Source organism: Cygnus atratus, chromosome 9, assembly GCF_013377495.2.
Source record: "Cygnus atratus isolate AKBS03 ecotype Queensland, Australia chromosome 9, CAtr_DNAZoo_HiC_assembly, whole genome shotgun sequence".
Lineage (NCBI taxonomy): Eukaryota > Metazoa > Chordata > Aves > Anseriformes > Anatidae > Cygnus > Cygnus atratus.
Window position 1 is genome coordinate 11,193,960 of NC_066370.1, and position 17,972 is coordinate 11,211,931.

The 17,972-nt window shown below is 41.9% G+C and overlaps 1 protein-coding gene across 3 annotated transcripts in view; it reads left to right on the forward strand.

Annotated features, from left to right (window-relative positions):
* The window catches only part of RYK (receptor like tyrosine kinase), a 58,036-nt gene extending 41,254 nt beyond the window's left edge, over positions 1–16,782 (forward strand). For all 3 annotated transcript variants that reach the window (XM_050712586.1, XM_050712585.1, XM_035544928.2), the window contains 6 exons: positions 4,842–4,911; positions 7,383–7,515; positions 8,784–8,893; positions 11,104–11,263; positions 14,739–14,875; positions 15,713–16,782. In XM_050712586.1, coding sequence (XP_050568543.1) covers positions 4,842–4,911; positions 7,383–7,515; positions 8,784–8,893; positions 11,104–11,263; positions 14,739–14,875; positions 15,713–15,824 — 722 coding nt within the window. In that variant the 3' untranslated portion in view covers positions 15,825–16,782. The remainder of the gene's footprint in view (positions 1–4,841; positions 4,912–7,382; positions 7,516–8,783; positions 8,894–11,103; positions 11,264–14,738; positions 14,876–15,712) is intronic.
* Positions 16,783–17,972: the final 1,190 nt, after the last annotated feature.

Consider the following 17,972-nt stretch of genomic DNA (forward strand, 5'->3'; position numbering starts at 1 on the left):
GAGCTGCCGTGCTTTGTGGAGCTACTTCTGATAGGAATGCTGAAAGAAATTGCTGTGTGTTGCTGTCCGTAGTAGGCTATGGAAAGGCTCTGGAATATCTTGTTTGAATTTTGAAACCTTTGGTTACGTCGTGCTTTTTCTTTACCTTCCTGCTCTCTGAAGTAATTTATTTTAATGACCGAGGTGCGATCTGAAGTCTGAAGCTGTAATACAGTATTTGCTAATTTGTGATTCTGGAAGATCTGACCTAAAATGTTGTTCTTGAAAGCCATCCAGCTAATCAGATAACCCAGCGCAATATTCAAGTAATTGCTGCTTTTCATCTCTGGTGGGTAATTTGAGGTGTGGAGCGACTCTTCCTGACGTACAACCACCCAGTGAACGCACGGCATGATGCTCTGCCATTGCTGGAGCACCCAGTCTCGTAGCAAGCAAATTGGTGCAATTTTAGTGTCATCGCAAAACTCCCTGTAAACATGTCAGCTGTGTCATGATGATTCATGTGACTGACAGTGCTGGTAAATGAGGATTTAAAGCACAGTTTTGCAGATGGGATCCTGGAATTGGTTAAAAGTCAAGTAGGTGCTCTGTCCCCAGGAACCAGGAGGGGCCTCAGCACATAAAACGCTTGCCAGAATTGTGTGGGGAGATTAGCCTCATACATGAAAGTGGCAGTGCCAAGAGCCCCATTGTGCCTGGCTGTATACAAATAATGTAATAGTGTGAGAGAAACTTGTAGCCATATCAAAGCTTCCAGAAATCCTAGCCTGTTCTTGCTCCGTGCCCCAAGGTAGACTTTCCCAGTCGTTGCCTTGTAACAGCAAGGGTAAGATCATCTTCACAGTTCTGGGATGCATCTACATCATCTGTCTTAAATCGCTTCTGGTCTTGCTTTTGAGCACCTTACAAAACTTGGGCCCTTCTTGTCCTAACTGAACATCTAGAATCACTGCTGTCTCCCAAATATTTGTCCTAACTCATGTCATCTCCATTTTTTTTTTTTGCAATTCAACTACTCAGCTGTTGGTGTGTGACAGCTCTGTGAAAATAGATGATGCTTTCTCAGGGCTGAGCAGCAGTGTCCTGACTGTACCTCAGCTCACTATCATCAGGCTGCAGCTCCATGGATTGCTGAGTACAGAGGTATTCCCAATCACAAATAGCATTAATATCTCAAAGGGAAGTTTAGCTTTTTTAGGGCTTTGAAGATGTTGTGCAACAAGCCTTGCCCAGGATTGTTCAGCTTCAACTCGACACTGTTTCCTGATGACGAATCTAATGCATGTGAGACTGCGGCCTCCTCTGCCGTGGCTATTCTAATTTGAGAGGTTTATGGCTCTGTGGGAGGTTTTCCCCTTTCTTTTCCCCCCATTCTCTCCTGTTTACCTGTATGTGTGGCCATATTCAGATCAAATAACCTCAAGATCCCATACAAAAAGAAAACAAGCCGCAAAAGCCTGTGGGCATTCTTGTGTGTTTGACAAGATCATTCTACAAGTTTTGTTTTGTGTGGCTACAGAAACAAGAAAATACTAAATAAAACCATTGAAAAACAAAATACTAAAATGTGTGTGCTTACAGTTTGTGACACTTAGAGATTTGAAGTATGGTTTCAGCAGAATGTTTGGCTCAGGCAGGAAGATGAAACCTATAGAATTTGCCTTAGTGTGTCCTCACTCGTGTCTCACTGAGCTGGAGCTGACAGGTCACGGCTGCCCCTGCACTGCCCAGGGACTGTGAATTTCTCATATCAAAGCCAGAAAGGCTGTGGGGTTTCTTGACTGCTTATGTGGGTTTGCAATGCAGGATGGTCAGGTTGCCCAGATGATCGTGTCCTCTACAGCAAGATGTTTTATTGTCAAAATCACCTTCGTAATCTATGAAGGCTTATCTGGCTATAATCTAATAAATATGACTTTATGAAAATAAATGAGTTTAATTGCACTCTTTATCATGTAACTAAAGAAAATGGTCATAAAATTAGGTTTAATTGCAATGGGAACTGTTGGAATAGCAATACCCTGATTTTTATATTTTGGACTCCTTTTGGCTGGAATCGCTCAATTTTCAAAGTGATAATTTATGTTCTGTTTTGAATTATATCTAGTAAAACCACAATAATCAAATTGTATTCTTCTAAATTGGCACAGGTCTAAGTTGGAGGAGGATTAGCCTTGCACTGCTATTGTTTGTTCCGCGTGTGTTGTTTTTGGTTGATTTTGTGTAAGTTTTTTCCATGCAGAAAACAAGGAAATAATATTGATAAGAAAACACAATGTGGATGCTGGGACTGTTTCACCAGATAAGATTTAGATTTCCGTATATACTTGAATGGGAGTCAATCATCCTTTGGGTGCTCGGGAGTTCTAGCATAGTCTGAGCTGAAAGAAAACACTGAAGTGTAACAATGACCTTGTGACAAACACCCTGTGTGACAGAAAGGGAAAGGCATTGACACAACAGTTCGTCTGTAACAGTGTGAGCATGAAGAGATGATGGGTGTGTTGTCTGGACCAGATTAACTTGTTCTGTAGATTTTAAATCCAGTTTTAAATAAACTCTGATTTAGCACTCCAGATCATTGCATGGTGAATCTTGTAATTAAAAGCAAACCAGTTAAGCGAGCACAGGGCCAAAGAGTGTGTGAGCAAGTTCATCAACCCAAACTCGCACCTGGTAATCTTTCAGCACTTCATTGTACATTGGGATGAAGAAGCTGTGGTCTGTTTGAATGTGAGTGGTTAATGCATTTTAAAATTGAAGCTTTATGCTAGTAACCTGCTAGGAGTTCCTCTGGCTTCCTGTAACATGCTTTTGTGCCTTATTTTCAGTGCTTCTTGCCCTGTGGAACAGCTGGATGGTTCAGCCATTCGTGCCTATATGAACTGATTTTAATGAAGCATCTTGTTTTTTCTTGTTCATTTACAAACCTGAGGTCTGTCTCCTTTAGATGAAGTTTGTCACGTATAAAAGGCTAAAATAGCTGGGTGCTGTCGCTGCCTAGTAGGTAGGGCCTTCTCTTTCTCATGGCATCGATGGAGTTCAAACTGGAGACATTTGCTCACGTGAGGCCTCTGTTATTGCAAGAACCTATTTGTACCCTACCCCCGTGCATATTTGTTATCAAACAAAAGGAGATGCACCATTTTGATGCATCCCGTAAGACACCAGAGCCATGAATGTCATGGCACTTGGAGTGCTGTTTCAGGGTTTGGTGGTCTTAGTCCTTCAGCCTGCGCAGGGGCTGGGCAGTGATGCTCCCTAGGGGTTTCCAAGCATACTCAGACTTCAGTGCCTCTGCCCAGGACTTACATCTGAATTTGTAATGTTGATTCCCCAGTCTCTTCGTTTTTTTTAGCATCTGGATGCCTTTAGGAAGGCATGCCTCCTTTTTGTTTTCTCCCCAGCTGAGGTGGTAAAAGAGCCTCTGCAGCAGTTTGCCTTGGGATATCCTTTCTTCCCCTGGTGAAGTTTCTCAATCAGCTGATGTTTAGCAGCTCCCACATTCTTGAGTTACACGATTTCGCTTTTGATGAACCCTTCCTAGGTTCATCAGAAGGGCTGCGGTGTGCCTGGAGCTGCCTGTGCTTCCAGCAGGTCTAAAAAGCTGGAGGCGAACGTGTTGTAGGTAGAGCCCATCTAGTAGCTTGCCATTGCCATGAGGGGGAGGCCACGCTCTCTCTCTGGGCCTTGTGCATTCCTTCCCTACCTTGTGCTCTTCTGCACTGACCACGTGCACCTCTCCTTCAGCCAAAAGTTGCTTTTTCTTTTGCAAGATTACAGTTCAGTTAGGAAAGGGTCCAGCGAGGTGCCAGAGCTGGTATGAGGAGGAGGGCAAGACCATGAAGAAGGGAGAAGAGTGGATGTGTGTTCTGTTCCCTATCCTCTTCACCTCCATTTCCCCTCCTAGGGCAGTAAAATGTTTGACTCAGATGAGATATGTAAATTCATTCTAATGCAGCAAGGAGAACTGATTGGCCTCGGCTGGGTTCTCTCCTGTGCTAGCTTGCTGCAGGAGTGCTGGTTGTAACATGGAGGGACAGAAGAGTGCACCCAGGTATGAAGAGGGAGGGTTTGTGTGAGCCCTGAGTTACATTGCCTTAAGCTTGCCTATTGCTTCTTGCCACCAGGAAAAAACAAAACAAAAACAAAAAAAATCAACACAAAAATGTTTGTGGGGAAGAGGGGTGCAGCCAGTGCTTCTGTCCAGAAGATGTTCTGCTTGCTGTGGGTTGCTGGAGTTATCAGAGAAACTCGAGTTCTAGCTGGCAGCAGGGATTTCTTTTGTTTTTTTAAAGGCTGGGAGGAGAACTGCAAACATTTCTAAGGTTACCAAGAGTCAAGTGTTTCAAGTAGGGAGCACTAAATATGTGAATCTAGGAATAAATGGTCTCTATCAACATGAAAGTAAACTGCAGAAGCCTGTGTTGTTACTCAGCAGCAAACTGGTGCCCTCTGCGCACCTCTGTGCTTTTGGGAAACACCTGGCAAGCTCTCCTGCTTCTAGCAGTGCTGGCCCTGGGTGAAGGATTTGACCCATGCTGCCTGGTGCAAGAGGTTCGTGTGTGCCCAAAAGCTGTCAGGAAGTGGCAAGAGTACATTCTGTCAGCACCTGCAGTTTTTTTCCTTTTTCGGCTTCACCGCATTTGTTTAAGCAGAAATATACCCTAGAACTTGGCTTACTTGTGTGGTTTTTTTTAAACTCCATTTAAAAAATGTAGGTAAACAAATTCTGTTTGTGCTCAAGTGACCTTAGCTGACTTGCAAATCTGGACCAAATTTCAATTAATACATTGGTTTGTTGCCAAAGTTATATCTGTAGCTTTTATTTTTTTCATTAGATCAAGCTTCAGAGGTGCAGGTGACAATGATGCTGACTGAAAGCTGTAAACTCAGAGGACTTCATCACAGGTGAGCTACTCAGTGTTTATAAGCCAAACTGTATCTGTGCAAGATGAAAATACTTGTGCTTAAAGGTCTTTGGGAGGAGGCAAAACGATTGTTTACAAATTGAACAACGTTTTATATATTTGAAAATTTTCAAGCCATAAAGAGCTGAAAAGATTTCTGCATGACTTTAAAATGCAGAGTTCCAGGCGTGCTTCCTATTGCAAAGAGTGCCTGACACGCTTTTAGAGCTGCACAGTCAGTGAAATCAGAGGGTAGCAGTATATGGGGGAAATGGCGAAAGTCTTTGGTTTGGTGTTCCAGGCCAAGCAGTGAGAGATGGTTAGATATTCCTTTAATACATGGCTAGATATTCCTTTCATTCTCAGTTATTACAGAAAAAGGTGCTGTTGGCTTATACTGCTTCTTGCACAGGTTATTGTTAAATGTGGTGAGATCTTAGTAATGATGAGGGGAAGAAGTCTATATACAGGTTGATTATCATTTTAGGTAATCAACTAGTCTGCCTTGTACTATTCGTAATTTTCTACGTGGCACAGAGGAGTCCTGTGACTAGATATTTCTGTGTATCCATGTAGGACACTGCTCTTTAGGACTCTTGCATGCATGTGTTGCCCTGGTATGGCATCGTAATGTCACTGATGGGATTTATTCCTTAGAATTACTGGCGTGATTTCGGGGGTGATGGCTTACGTGTTTAAATTAATACCCCAAACAGCTTGTGTTACTTGCAGTTTTGCAGCTTAGATTGAAGGCTGAAATTGCCCTTAAAGACCTTTGTTACTAGCAAGGATGCAGGTAAGAAGAAACCCACGCTCACTGTCAGGTTCCATGGCTGGTAGTTCATTTTCACTGGTAACATAAGGGAAGGGAAGTTCAAGCAGAACTGTTAGTTCTACAGTGGATTTAAAAGTTGCTTTTCTAAGAATTGTTATAGTTAAGACCTTGTCTAAAAGACAGGATTGTGTAAAGAGCAATAGCAGCTTCTTGGGGAAATACAATTAAAACTGAAACTAAATGAAACAGCCTTTCTCCCATCATTCAAAATCAGCTGTTATCCTTGCTTTTACAAGTCAAACTTCTTAAAAAATCCCCAAAGCTTTTCTTCTCTATGACACCTATCAAGCTGGGGTGTTTATTTTTGTTGAAGGTAGAGCTAAACAGGCACGTAGAGTTCATGGGTGTAACAGCTGACTACCAGACCACTTCTTACAAGGACATGGGATTTCAAAGTTCCCCTCTAAAAACGATCAGAACTCATCGAAATGTTTCTGATAGAAAATACAGTCATCTGAAAATGTTTCAGGGAAAATTGAAACTCTAGAGGCTGTTTCAAGTTTCTACAAATTTTTATGTTGATACTACAGTGTGCTCAGGTGGCCAAGAAGGCCAACAGCATCCTGGCCTGTATAAGAAGCAGTGTGGCCAGCGGGGCTAGGGAAGTGATTGTCCCCCTGTACTCGGCTCTGGTGAGGCCACACCTCGAGTACTGTGTTCAGTTTTGGGCCCCTCGCTACAGGAAGGACATGGACGTGCTCGAGCGAGTCCAGAGAAGGGCGACCAAGCTGGTGAGGGGTCTGGAGAACAAGTCTTACGAGGAGCGGCTGAGGGAGCTGGGCTTGTTCAGCCTGGAGAAGAGGAGGCTCAGGGGCGACCTTATCGCTCTCTACAGTTACCTTAAAGGAGGCTGTAGCGAGGTGGGGGTTGGTCTGTTCTCCCACGTGCCTGGTGACAGGACGAGGGGGAATGGGCGAAAGTTGCGACAGGGGAGTTTTAGGTTAGGATGTTAGATGTTAGGAAGTACTTCTTTACCGAAAGGGTTATTAAGCATTGGAACGGGCTGCCCAGGGAGGTGGTGGAGTCACCATCCCTGGAGGTCTTTAAAAGACGTTTAGATGTAGAGCTTAGCGATATGGTTTAGTGGAGTACTTAGTGTTAGGTTGGAGGTTGGACTCGATGATCTTGAGGTCTCTTCCAACCTAGAAATCTGTGTCTGTGTCTACAGGAAGATGTTCGTAAACACTGCAGCACAAGGGTTATCTGAGCTGTCAGGAAGAGTGAAACGCCCCTGGTAGAAGCCCTGAATTACTTCTGCATTTATGGTGCAATTTAATGTTAAGCTAATTCGAAACTAAAAGTTGCTGTTCTGGCATTTTGAAATGCATCAGGCACAATGTTTTTTGTCTTCATGCAAATGATAACCTGTATTCACCAAATCTTAATTCAACCCTCTTGGACAAGTGAAAAATCTGGGGGTTCCTTCCTAATGGGAAGATACTCAAATATTTCTCTACCCTCTGCCTCCCCCAAATGTCTGTTGCCTCAGTTATTTGGAGGCCTTTTGCTCTGCGATCTGTATCAAAGGTTAATGCTTTTCTTTACCATTGAGTTACTTTCATTTAGTGTGTTTAGGGATTGAGAAGATCTTTGTCAAATTTCAACTTAATAAAACTAGGAATTTCGCTCTCTTCCAGGAATCTGCTACCTATCACTCACGTCTGTATAGAAGAGGGAGAGAAACCAATGGTGCTGCTGCCGTACATGAACTGGGGGAACCTTAAACTATTCTTGCGACAGTGCAAGCTGGTGGAGGCCAACAATCCTCAGGTAAACTCAGAAAATCTGTCACTTCCTGCCTGTTCAGCTTTTACTCAGAAGCCATGGTTTGTCATCTGTGTTTGTGCCTTAAAAGAAATAGTTGTGTTATTTACCTGTCCTGACAATGGAAGAATTGACAAGCAGGTTCCTTAGCGTGTATTTATTTTGATTCATACAAGGAAAACATTCTTGGCTGCATTTATCACAGCTATTCAGAGACTAATGAAGCTGAGTTAAATTCTTGGTCAGGGTAGTAGCTGGTATATCAACATATCTGAAAAAAAAGCGGAAATGATATATGGTTGTGGATTTAAGTTACACAGGGGAAACTGGCAAGGGCTACCTGCCTCTGTTAATTTACAAGACCAATAAATTGTGATAAGCTGCTAGGATCTTTCAACTTTGATTCACTTGTTTTGCTGCTTAATCTGGGTTATAAATCTCTGTGCAGCACACTAATACCCCTTTCCAAGAATTCAGACAAACTGTGTTTATATTATTTCAAACAGGAGTTGCCTCTTAGTTGGTATGACCATACTTCCCACCTAGCAAAAATTGGGATGTTTGGTGTCGGAGATGCTTAATTGAAGATGGAACTTTTATACAAATACCTAAAGCAAACTCTTGAATTTTGTGAAATAATACGTGGTTCTTATTCTTATTAACAAGCAGTTAACAAAGAAGTCAGTGTCTTTTTTAATTTAGTATTTAGTTTAACCACAGTCTTGCAGCTTCAGTGTCTACCTACATACTGGAGCTTCAGGAATACTGTAGAAATGAAAGAGAAAGTGGGTTATAGATGTATGCAAGGGTTTGATTTATATGAAACTGTGAAATTGTAAAAGTAGAAGGAGCAACAGCCTTTAATAGTAGCTTTCAGCCATAGGCAGCAATGAGAATTTTGTCTGCTGCTTGAACAGGAGTTGGTTTCTAGAGAAACAGAAAGTGAAAATACTGTGATAAGAAGGTAAAATCTGCCTACGTTCACCACTAATCCAGGAAAAGGCTGTGTAACAGTGAGAAAGTTGCAAATTGGAAATGTTTGCCCCTGCCATGTCAAGGAAAAAACGGGAGGAAAAAGGTTTTTTTCTTTAAAAAAAAAAAAAAGAAAAGAATAAAGAACAGATAGTAGTGTCTGTAAACAGCTAGAAAATGAGAAGTTACCGGCTACTAAAGGTTAGAGGAGAGGGAAAGGGCACTAGAATGCAAATAAAATACTAACCTAGTAGGCACTGGGCTTGCAGTTCTGCATTGATTGCTCTTCTTTGCTCTTGCAGGCAATTTCCCAGCAGGATCTTGTACATATGGCTATTCAGATTGCCTGTGGAATGAGTTATTTGGCCAGACGGGAGGTCATTCACAAAGATCTGGCCGCTAGAAACTGCGTGTAAGTACTGAATGGGGTAGAGTCATTGCAAACAGTGTTACCTCACTAACCAGGGCTAAGATAGGCTTTCTTTAACTGACCCAATCTCTACTTCAAAACATACCACTTTTTTTCCGAAGTTTTGTGCGAGTGCTCTTGTCAGTAAAAAAAATTTTCTTTTAAATATAGGGTGAGCCAGAATGCTTCTTTTTTAAAAGAGCAGAGCATCCAGTTCTGAAAGACTAGTAGTAGCTTTTTGTCTTTCCTTATTTTTTCAAATGCTCACTTAAAGGAAGCCATTAATGTTAATAGGAACTTGGAATATCTTGGCAGTTTACTAGCAGACAGGTTTTCCATCAGGTACTGTTGGACAGAGGAGGCAGGAACATCTACCCTCTAGCCACCCCTCGTGCTTTTGAACCAATGCTACAATGCCACCTCAGCAAAATCTTTCACGCAGTGTAAGGACGCTTAGTTTGATACAGTTCCTTAGACACTCTTAATTCTTATTGTTTTTTTTCTCTGGTGGATGTATTGAAAAAGTGATACCACAGAAAGCAAAAATCATAAGCAGTGCTCCAGGGAAACTACCTGGTGACAACGTCTCATTTCAGTGCAGAGGATTAATTGCCTCGTGCCATTCCTGTGCAAAGGGTCAGCAGTCTAGCAAACTTTACTCGCTGCCCTCCTGGGGCAAATTCCAGCTTCGTTTTAGTTGCCATACTTGTGATCCTGAGTGCTGGCAATAGTACTCAATTTGTAGTGCATCTAGTGCTTCTTCTCCATGGCAAATGCAGGCAGGAGCTGAACATCTACTGATCTCTGCTGCAGTACAAGAACTACTGGACTAGCCTTGGGTTTTTACATAGAAAAAGAGGTGGTCAGTAGCCAGGATTCCTTGAAGGGCTTTGTTCATCTGCCACTCCCTTCTTTCCAAGGTTTATTCCTGGGAGTACCTCTGTGTGGGAAAGACAAGGAGGAGTTCGTATGAAGTGTATCAGGTCTATGTGTCTGTGTTAATTTGGGGAAGGGAGCCAGGATTGCAGTGTTCTTAGCAGGTTTGTGAAGGGGGGGGGCGAAATACTCAAGTGTCTTGGGCCCAGTTGGAATGGACATGGTCCATAGTCCATGACGCAAGTCAGGGCTCTGTCGTCACTGGAAAGTATCCTTTGTACTTGTTCATAGGCAGATCTTTTAGGAATTTCTCTGAACTTCATTTGTGCCTATTAAGAGTGACAAGATACGGAAATGTCTTGGTAGAAATTTTGAGGTCAATGAACAGACCTGAAAGCACATAGGAATGGGGTAAATGTGAAGGTACCTGGAATAATAAAGCAGCAAGCACACAAATTGAGCATTTGTATTTATTTTTTCTCATCAAAATAAAGAAGTACTTAAAAAAAAAATGAAGATGGCAAACACCATTAAAAAAAGACAACCAAAACCGCAATGTTATTTTCTTATTCTTGTCACAAAATATTTAAGCTAACATTTTCCCCGTATTCTGAAGTCAGATGTTTGAGAACACTGAATTTTGACTTTTTTAAGTTTAAAAGAGCATGAATTAATATCCCAGAGGGGGGAAAAAATCAGTAGACAAGTTTACTCCATAAAGGTTCCTCTGTGCTACTTTGAGGCGTTTTTTTTGTTGATTACAAGTAAGCTTTCCTTAGCCAGCTTCCAATTTCTGATTGCCCAACAATCAGAGTGAGTATCTTTTGCTGAGGCAGTGTTTGTGGAAATAAATATTTTATTAGAGCAAATAATATTGATTAGGGATGAGGTTTTAGGTCACAAATGATACCAGTTGCTTTATCAAGATACTGTTAGAACTTGTTTTGCTTGAGTCTTTAGCTCATAAATGCCACAAAGGTACTATAGCTAAAATAATTCAACTGAAAGTGTATCTCCAAGGCAGCAATAATAATTAAGGGAGTTCTTTGTTTGCTTTAACTGTACTTTTCTGCATTTGTAAATGTTGTATTTTATTTAATCTAAGACTTCTGATTTTGTAGTGCTTTTCCGTTAACACAGAATAAATACTTTAATTAGTATTTGATAACCACAGAGTAACTGTATTGATCAAGAAGAATGCTAACACTTTGATGTGTTGATTGTGTGATCAGTATTCCCCAATGAAACCCTGAGTTAGAAACTTAAAGTGGAGTGTAAATATTTTCTGTAAAACTGTAGTGCTGAGGTTGCTAAATACTTCTGTTCTTTTAAATTAGCATTGACGATGCACTTCAGGTTAAGATTACAGACAATGCGCTATCTCGAGACCTGTTTCCTATGGACTACCATTGCCTGGGGGATAATGAAAATAGACCAGTTCGATGGATGGCTCTCGAAAGCCTGGTTAACAATGAATTTTCCAGTGCTAGTGATGTGGTAAGTGTCGTTGTTTTTCTTTCCCCTTACATTTTGTAAATGTATTTTGATAACTTTTTTTCCCCCACCAAACCTTTCTCAGTAATTACAGAATCATGGCACTGAACAGAGATCGGTGATTTATCCAGAACTGCACTCCTGTTTCCTGCATTTGCTGCTTAGGGTAGATAGTTTAAAGGTCAAGCAGGCACTTCTCGCCTGGCGGAATTATCCGTTGCTCCTTGTCCTACTTGGTAGTGTTAGCAGAAAAGACAGTTACATTCAGTGAGCAACCTGTATCAGCACATTTGCTGTTTGAATGAACATGATCTGTAGTCCACTGAAGATCTAAGAAATAGTGATGGTTCTTAAACTCTTTCCCCTCTGGGAGGTTGGCTTTGAATTTGGGATCAACAGGTGAAATTGTCAGTGTTTTTCTCTTGTATGGGGAAGCTCCAAGTTGAACAGAGTATTTTGCAGGTAGGGAAAAGGTGGGAAGAATTGTTTCCCTTGACCTACTGGCTATATTCATGGTAACAGAGCCCAGAATACAGCTGGCTTTTTGCTTCAAAGACACACTGCTGATGCATTCAGCTTGTTCATGAGGACCCTAAGACCCTTTCCTGCAAAGCTGCTTCGTAGGCTGCCAGCCCCAGCCTGTCCTGTTGCAGGGGGTTATTCCATCCAAGAGGTAGGACTTTGCATTTCCTTTTCTTGAATGTTGACATTCAGTCCACTTCTCCAGTTCTTCCTTCTGCAGAAGCCCTGACCTCCAGCCTGCCAGCTACTCTGCTGAGTTTGGTATCATCCAGAAACATCCTCAGAGTCCAGGTTGTTACTGGAGATGAAACAGTGCTGATTGCTGAGGACTGTCACTATAACCAGCTGCTAGTTGGACTCATGTTGCTGATCACAGCAGTTTCAGTCCAGCAGTCCAGTTGCTTTACTGAAAACATCTTGCCACTTGGGCTGTAGGGATGCTATGGAAGATGATGTCAGTGACCTTGCTAAAGCCAAGGTGAACATCCATCCGTTGCTCTCTCTGTACTCACTATGTTCTCAGCAGAGTAGCAGACAGCTTAGTTTGGCAGTTTGCCCTCAATAAGGCCGTGCTGGCTGTTCCCAGTCACCTTTATGCTTCACGTGCGTGGAAATGGCTTCTAGTGTCCTGTGCTCCCTGACCGTCACAGGAGCTGCTGCTCGCCCAGCTCCTGGCCTGTAGTTCCCTGGGCCCTGCCTCTTGAGGAGCGTGCCTTTTGTCCAGTTGCCTCTTCCCCAGCTCTCGTGGCCTTTCAGAGATGAGGAGAGCAGCGTTGCAGTGACTTCAGCCTGCTCCCTCAGCACCCTTGGATGCATCCCGTCTGGTCCAATGGTCTTGTGTTCATGCACGTGATGAGCTTTGGTTCTCCAGACTCCATCCCTGCATGCTCATGCAGTCTCACTGCATTCCTCAGGCAGCCTTCTCCTGCATCCACCATTCTTTGCTTCCTCGGTGCCTGGGCTTAGTCAGTGCATCCATGGTGGCCTTGTACTGTGCTTGCTCAGCTTCCTGCACATCCAAACAGGCTGTTCTTATGCTCACAGGAGGTTGTCCTTGAAGAACAACCTTTGGTAATTTGAGTACTAATTAGATAAACCGCTTCCCCTTATGATCTGTCTCTTCCTGCTAAGGGGGTATTTTCTTTGGTAACGATGCTTTCCTTAACGTGGCTACATCCAGACATTGTAATCTATTTCTTAAAATGTGCTAGTTTAGGAAATTTTTGAAAAGATCTGGTTGCATTTTCCTCATTGCCATGGTCTTTGTACATCAAGCCATACAAATAAAAAAAAAAGATAAAAAGGAAAGAAAGGGAAGGAGTCAGCTCTGCTCCAGAAATATTTCTGTTCTCATTATACTCGTGTGGGGTTTTGTTATACCAAACTTGAAGACAGACCAGGAAATAGAAATTGCCTATAAAGGCATGTTTTTATGATACTAAACGGGATCAATAAAAACATTGATTTCTTCTTACTCACTTTCTAAAATCTGGAACACAAACGTATTTGCTGGTCATGAAGACTGGACTGGAAATGAATGTTTATATAGCACTGCCAGTAGAATTTTATTAGGAAGAAGGCACCTTGGTCTCATAACCATTTTAGAAAACTTCAGTGCAATTCAGCTTACAGTATTTTAACACAACTCCCTTTTGTATTACATAAAGTCAGCTTCTAAAGTCAGCTTCTACTATGTAGTTCTGTACTTCATATGCGTAGCTGTTTGAGTTTTGTAGCATGCAAAATGGGAGATCTTTCTGGGTATGGGATATGTGCCCTAACTATCATTTTTGCAATTACCTGGATACTTTTCATAAATATGTTGTAATATGTTTTTGTCTGTTCACTTGGAACAAATCTAAATACCAACTGCATGCAGCTTTATCGGTGATGAAATCTGTTACAAGAGATTTAGGTGGTGTCTGCTAAGATGCAATTAGTGTGTGTTCTAAACTTGCTTTTTGGATGCATTTCTTTAAAACGGTTTTCCTGGCTTGAAACATTTCTAATGTATTCCTCCTCTGCCAACAGTTATACCAGTCAGCTAAAGCATATAAAAACAACTCCTGATGACTTTTGTTTTTTTCCCCTCTCTGGTGGACATGAAGCTCTATCTTTTTATGCTGTTTGTATGCAGGTCCTTATAGAATTAGAAGTAGCTATATTCTCAAAGTAGTTTTGCTTGAATTGCTTTTTATTCTAATGCTCTAGGTGCTCTACCACCTGTTCATTGGCATTTTTCTTACCTGCCTTTTCCTTACCTTCCTTGCCTCCACGCACTGCTAATAGATAGCTGTTCAGAGATGGGCCAGGTCTGTGTGCCTGCCATTCTCTGGCTCTGAGCTTCTCAATGTACACTGGCAGCATCCCTTAATTTAAACACTCCTAATCAAAGCCACCTTTGATTAAAACCAAGAAGCTTTCAAGGCTGAGAGAAAAGGCAGTTCTGCCCCTTTTAAAATAAATCATGATGATTGCAGCACTTGTAACTTCTGCTGTGAATCTTCATTGTGCAGTATTAGCATCCTCTTTTGGTTTTGTCTCTTTGGTCTCTGGATACCAGCTAGTTAAACCACTTTACTTGTACAATGCTTGTGCTTGTATTGATTAATTGAGTTTTCATCTTTTTAAGCTCCTTTTAGAAGGAGTGTCAGATGAATGATGTGTTGGAGGCTGATCCAGCTGCCAGGTTTACTTAGATAAAATCTTTGTTTTTCTCAGAAGTCCTACTTCTGGGCGTATACTCAAAATATACAGAGAATTTTGATTTAGAAAAATGGTTTATTCACTCTGTTCTTCTGAACCTTTGAATTTCGTAGGACTTCTTTGAGAAATTTCGGGTAGTGTTCTTGAAGGGGTAAACATATGAAATCATTAAACCAATTTTTATTAAAATAAATAAAAATTTTAATGTTCCTTAGACTTGTTAAGTGGGCTGCATGCTTTTTCTTTTCAGTGGGCCTTTGGAGTAACACTGTGGGAGCTGATGACTTTGGGACAGACTCCATATGTCGACATTGACCCCTTTGAGATGGCTGCTTATTTAAAGGATGGCTATAGAATAGCTCAGCCGATCAACTGTCCTGATGAACTGTAAGTGTGCATCTTTGGAGAAAGGGTAAAATGTCTCTTCTGGAACCAGCATGTTAAGCCAACCTTATCAATGAAAGAGCCAGGTCTGCCTCTCCCTTTCCTGTTCGTTTGTTTTTGCTGACCCTTGTGTAAGTATTTGTGTGGCTTCACAATTATCTGCCTCGAGGAATGCAAGCTGACATTTTTTGTTGTTGAGTTTCATTTAATCCTGACCCACCTCTGTTCCTTATTCTGATATGTGGGTGAGACGGGGTTAATCATCACGCTGAGCAGAGGGAGCCAAAGGGGGTGGAGGTTTTCCACTTGGTATTTGTGGGGCTGCAGTGTAAGGAGCTGCTGGGTTTGTGGGGAGTTTCAGTTCTCGCAGCAAGACTAAAGAGAGAAGCACTCTGTGTAGTGGCGCTCAAATAGCAGCACATGCAGTGTTTAATCATAATCTTAATGGGATGGGAGAAGGCAAGAACACAGGCACCACCTCCTGCCTCTCATGTTCTTCCAAATCCCCTTCCCGTAAACCTACCACAGAAGCGCTTTGAGCTATGCTTTTACAATACTTCAGCAATTTCCGATGAATTATGTATTACTTCCTCCTGGATTGCCTCTGACTTGTATCCTGAATCAAAACAGTCCCTCCAGTCATGGCGTGTTTATTGATCGTTCCAGGTGTCTGTCTGCAGCAGGAGTGATTCAGCACAGTGTATCAGAAAATGCGGGGTTCCTTTTCTCTTCCTCTGGTTGGCAGGCTTTCTTGTGCCAAATGTTGTGTTGTTTTTCATTTTCAGGCTTGTGACTGTGGTTGCCAAGTGTGTGTTCTCATGTCTTCTGTTTGTCTTCCAGGTTTGCTGTGATGGCCTGCTGTTGGGCCCTAGACCCTGAAGAAAGACCCAAGTTTCAGCAGCTGGTGCAATGTTTAACTGAATTCCATGCAGCATTGGGAGCCTACGTCTGAAACTGCGGGGGAAAGATTCAATTCACTGACTGGGAAGAAGGCATGGCATACATTTGCAGCTCCATGCATCACTCGGACTCGCACACGTGATGTGTATAAAGCAACACTAAAGGGAGAAAGCACTTCTTCCAAAACACTGTGCCTTAGAATGCTTTAGTAGTCTGAAGTTTTTTGTAAGACCTCTTGATGTTGAATATTTTCTAGATTATCACTTTTGCTAAGTTAAATCGAGACCTTTTTATTTGCCAGCAGGATTTTTAAAGTGTAGTGATAGTGAACTTGAACACAAGGTTTGGATGGACTTTGCACTCTTACAACAGACAAGTGATTTTTTTTTGAAGGGTATATGGAACTGGTAGAAAAGTGAGGATAGGGGGAATTAATGCAAAAAACACATTGCAGAAAAAATTCCCTGCTTTTTAAAAATGTTGAAACTGAATCTTTCTGACCAGCTCTAGTGTTTGTACTTGTATGTATCTGGAATAGCTTTTTAGTATCAACTTCTTCTATTTTGAGACAACAGCACATTGTGGTTGGATCCACAAGCGGCATCTTACTTTTTTTAACCCATTCATGAATGTTTTTTTGGAAAAGCTGGTCTTCAGGATGCAATATCCCCTTTTTAAAGCAGTAAGTGATTATGTAAAAGTGATTCCAGTTTACCTCACACAGAGAGTAGTAAAGGGGGGGTGTGGCTTGAAAATGGTACCCCTCCTTGCAGATAAAAGGCTGATGTGATTTTTAAGATGGTTTTATATGCTAAATAGAGGCCTTCAGAGAAGTGCCAAAGCAGCCCTTGCTTGGGAGTCTTTCACCTCAGACTTCTGGATCACAGTTTCTCTTGTTGAAAAGGTACTGGTTGTTTTTTTTATGGGCTTTTATGGCCTGAAACGGGCTTAAATATATAAATATATATTTGTAAAGACACTTGCAGAGTAAAGAATGTTTTTCTATTACATCTAATGTGAAAGCTTGGTCCCTCACATTGCCTGTATTGAATGTACAGATTGGCGATTGTCGTTGGGGGTAGAGTTGGTTTGAAGACACAGTGCATTGCTTTCCACCCTCCCTGCAGAACTATTCCCTGAGACTTTATATATTGTCTTGCTGCCTTCATTAACCCAAATATCCAAACTCAAAATGATCTGGGGTGGAATGAACATTGAGAGTACTGAAGAAGGTTTTTCAGGAAAATGTGTGATGATCCACTGACTGAATCACAGAATCATTTAGGTTGGAAAAGACCTCCAAGGTCAAGTCCATCTGTTAAACTAGCACTGCCAACTCTAGGCTGAGCCTCAGTAACTTTCAAATTCCACACAAAACAAAACTGTGTGTGAAATAACCATCAGTTCTCCAAATTCACTGTAGAATGCATCCTCTACAGTGATTGCAGGCTGCACCATGAGGTTTCACCTTAGCATAATGTAAAGCATGAAGGATTTGCCTTTTGTCTCATGCCATCGTCAGAATAAAGCATCCATCACCTAGAGTGTTTGTGCAACTGCATGTTGGGGAGCATTGCCCTGACAGGCTCCATAGTGATCGTGGCATTTTAGGAGACTCTGGTCTGCAAGTACGAGCAGCTGGATTTGGCTGTGTTGTGCAGTTGTGCAGCTTTTGTTCTTTTCAGAGTTCTGAAAGCTGAACCTAGTTGAAGGCAATTAATCCTTTCTAATTAGTATTGCGTGAGGCAGAACTCTGGGCAGTCAGTTGTCATTCTCACCGGCTTCCCCTTTGCCTTGCTAAACTAAAACAGAGCATCCCCCAACATGCAGGACCTTTTCTGCCTGAGCTCCAGTGCTACTTATCTCTGGCTTTGGAGCCAAGGCTTGCTTTATCCTAGAAGGAAAATTTCCTGCTGGCTTTAATATAACTCAACTCTGGGCACGTTACAACGGGCTGTGTTTGCTTGAGTGAACCGAAACTGCTTATATTTGGTTGGCTTTGGACTCACTGGGTTTGGGGGTAGCAGAGAGGTTTTGTTTGTGTGGCTTTCTGTGATCTTGTTCATTTCTAATCCAGGAAAACTACCCAGTGTCAATACTTGTTTATGAAGACTTGGTTAAAGCTGTCAGTGGCAGAATTACTCGAATTAAGGTCTGTGTTATGATGGGATCTAAGATTATTTTTGAGATTAGAAAAAAG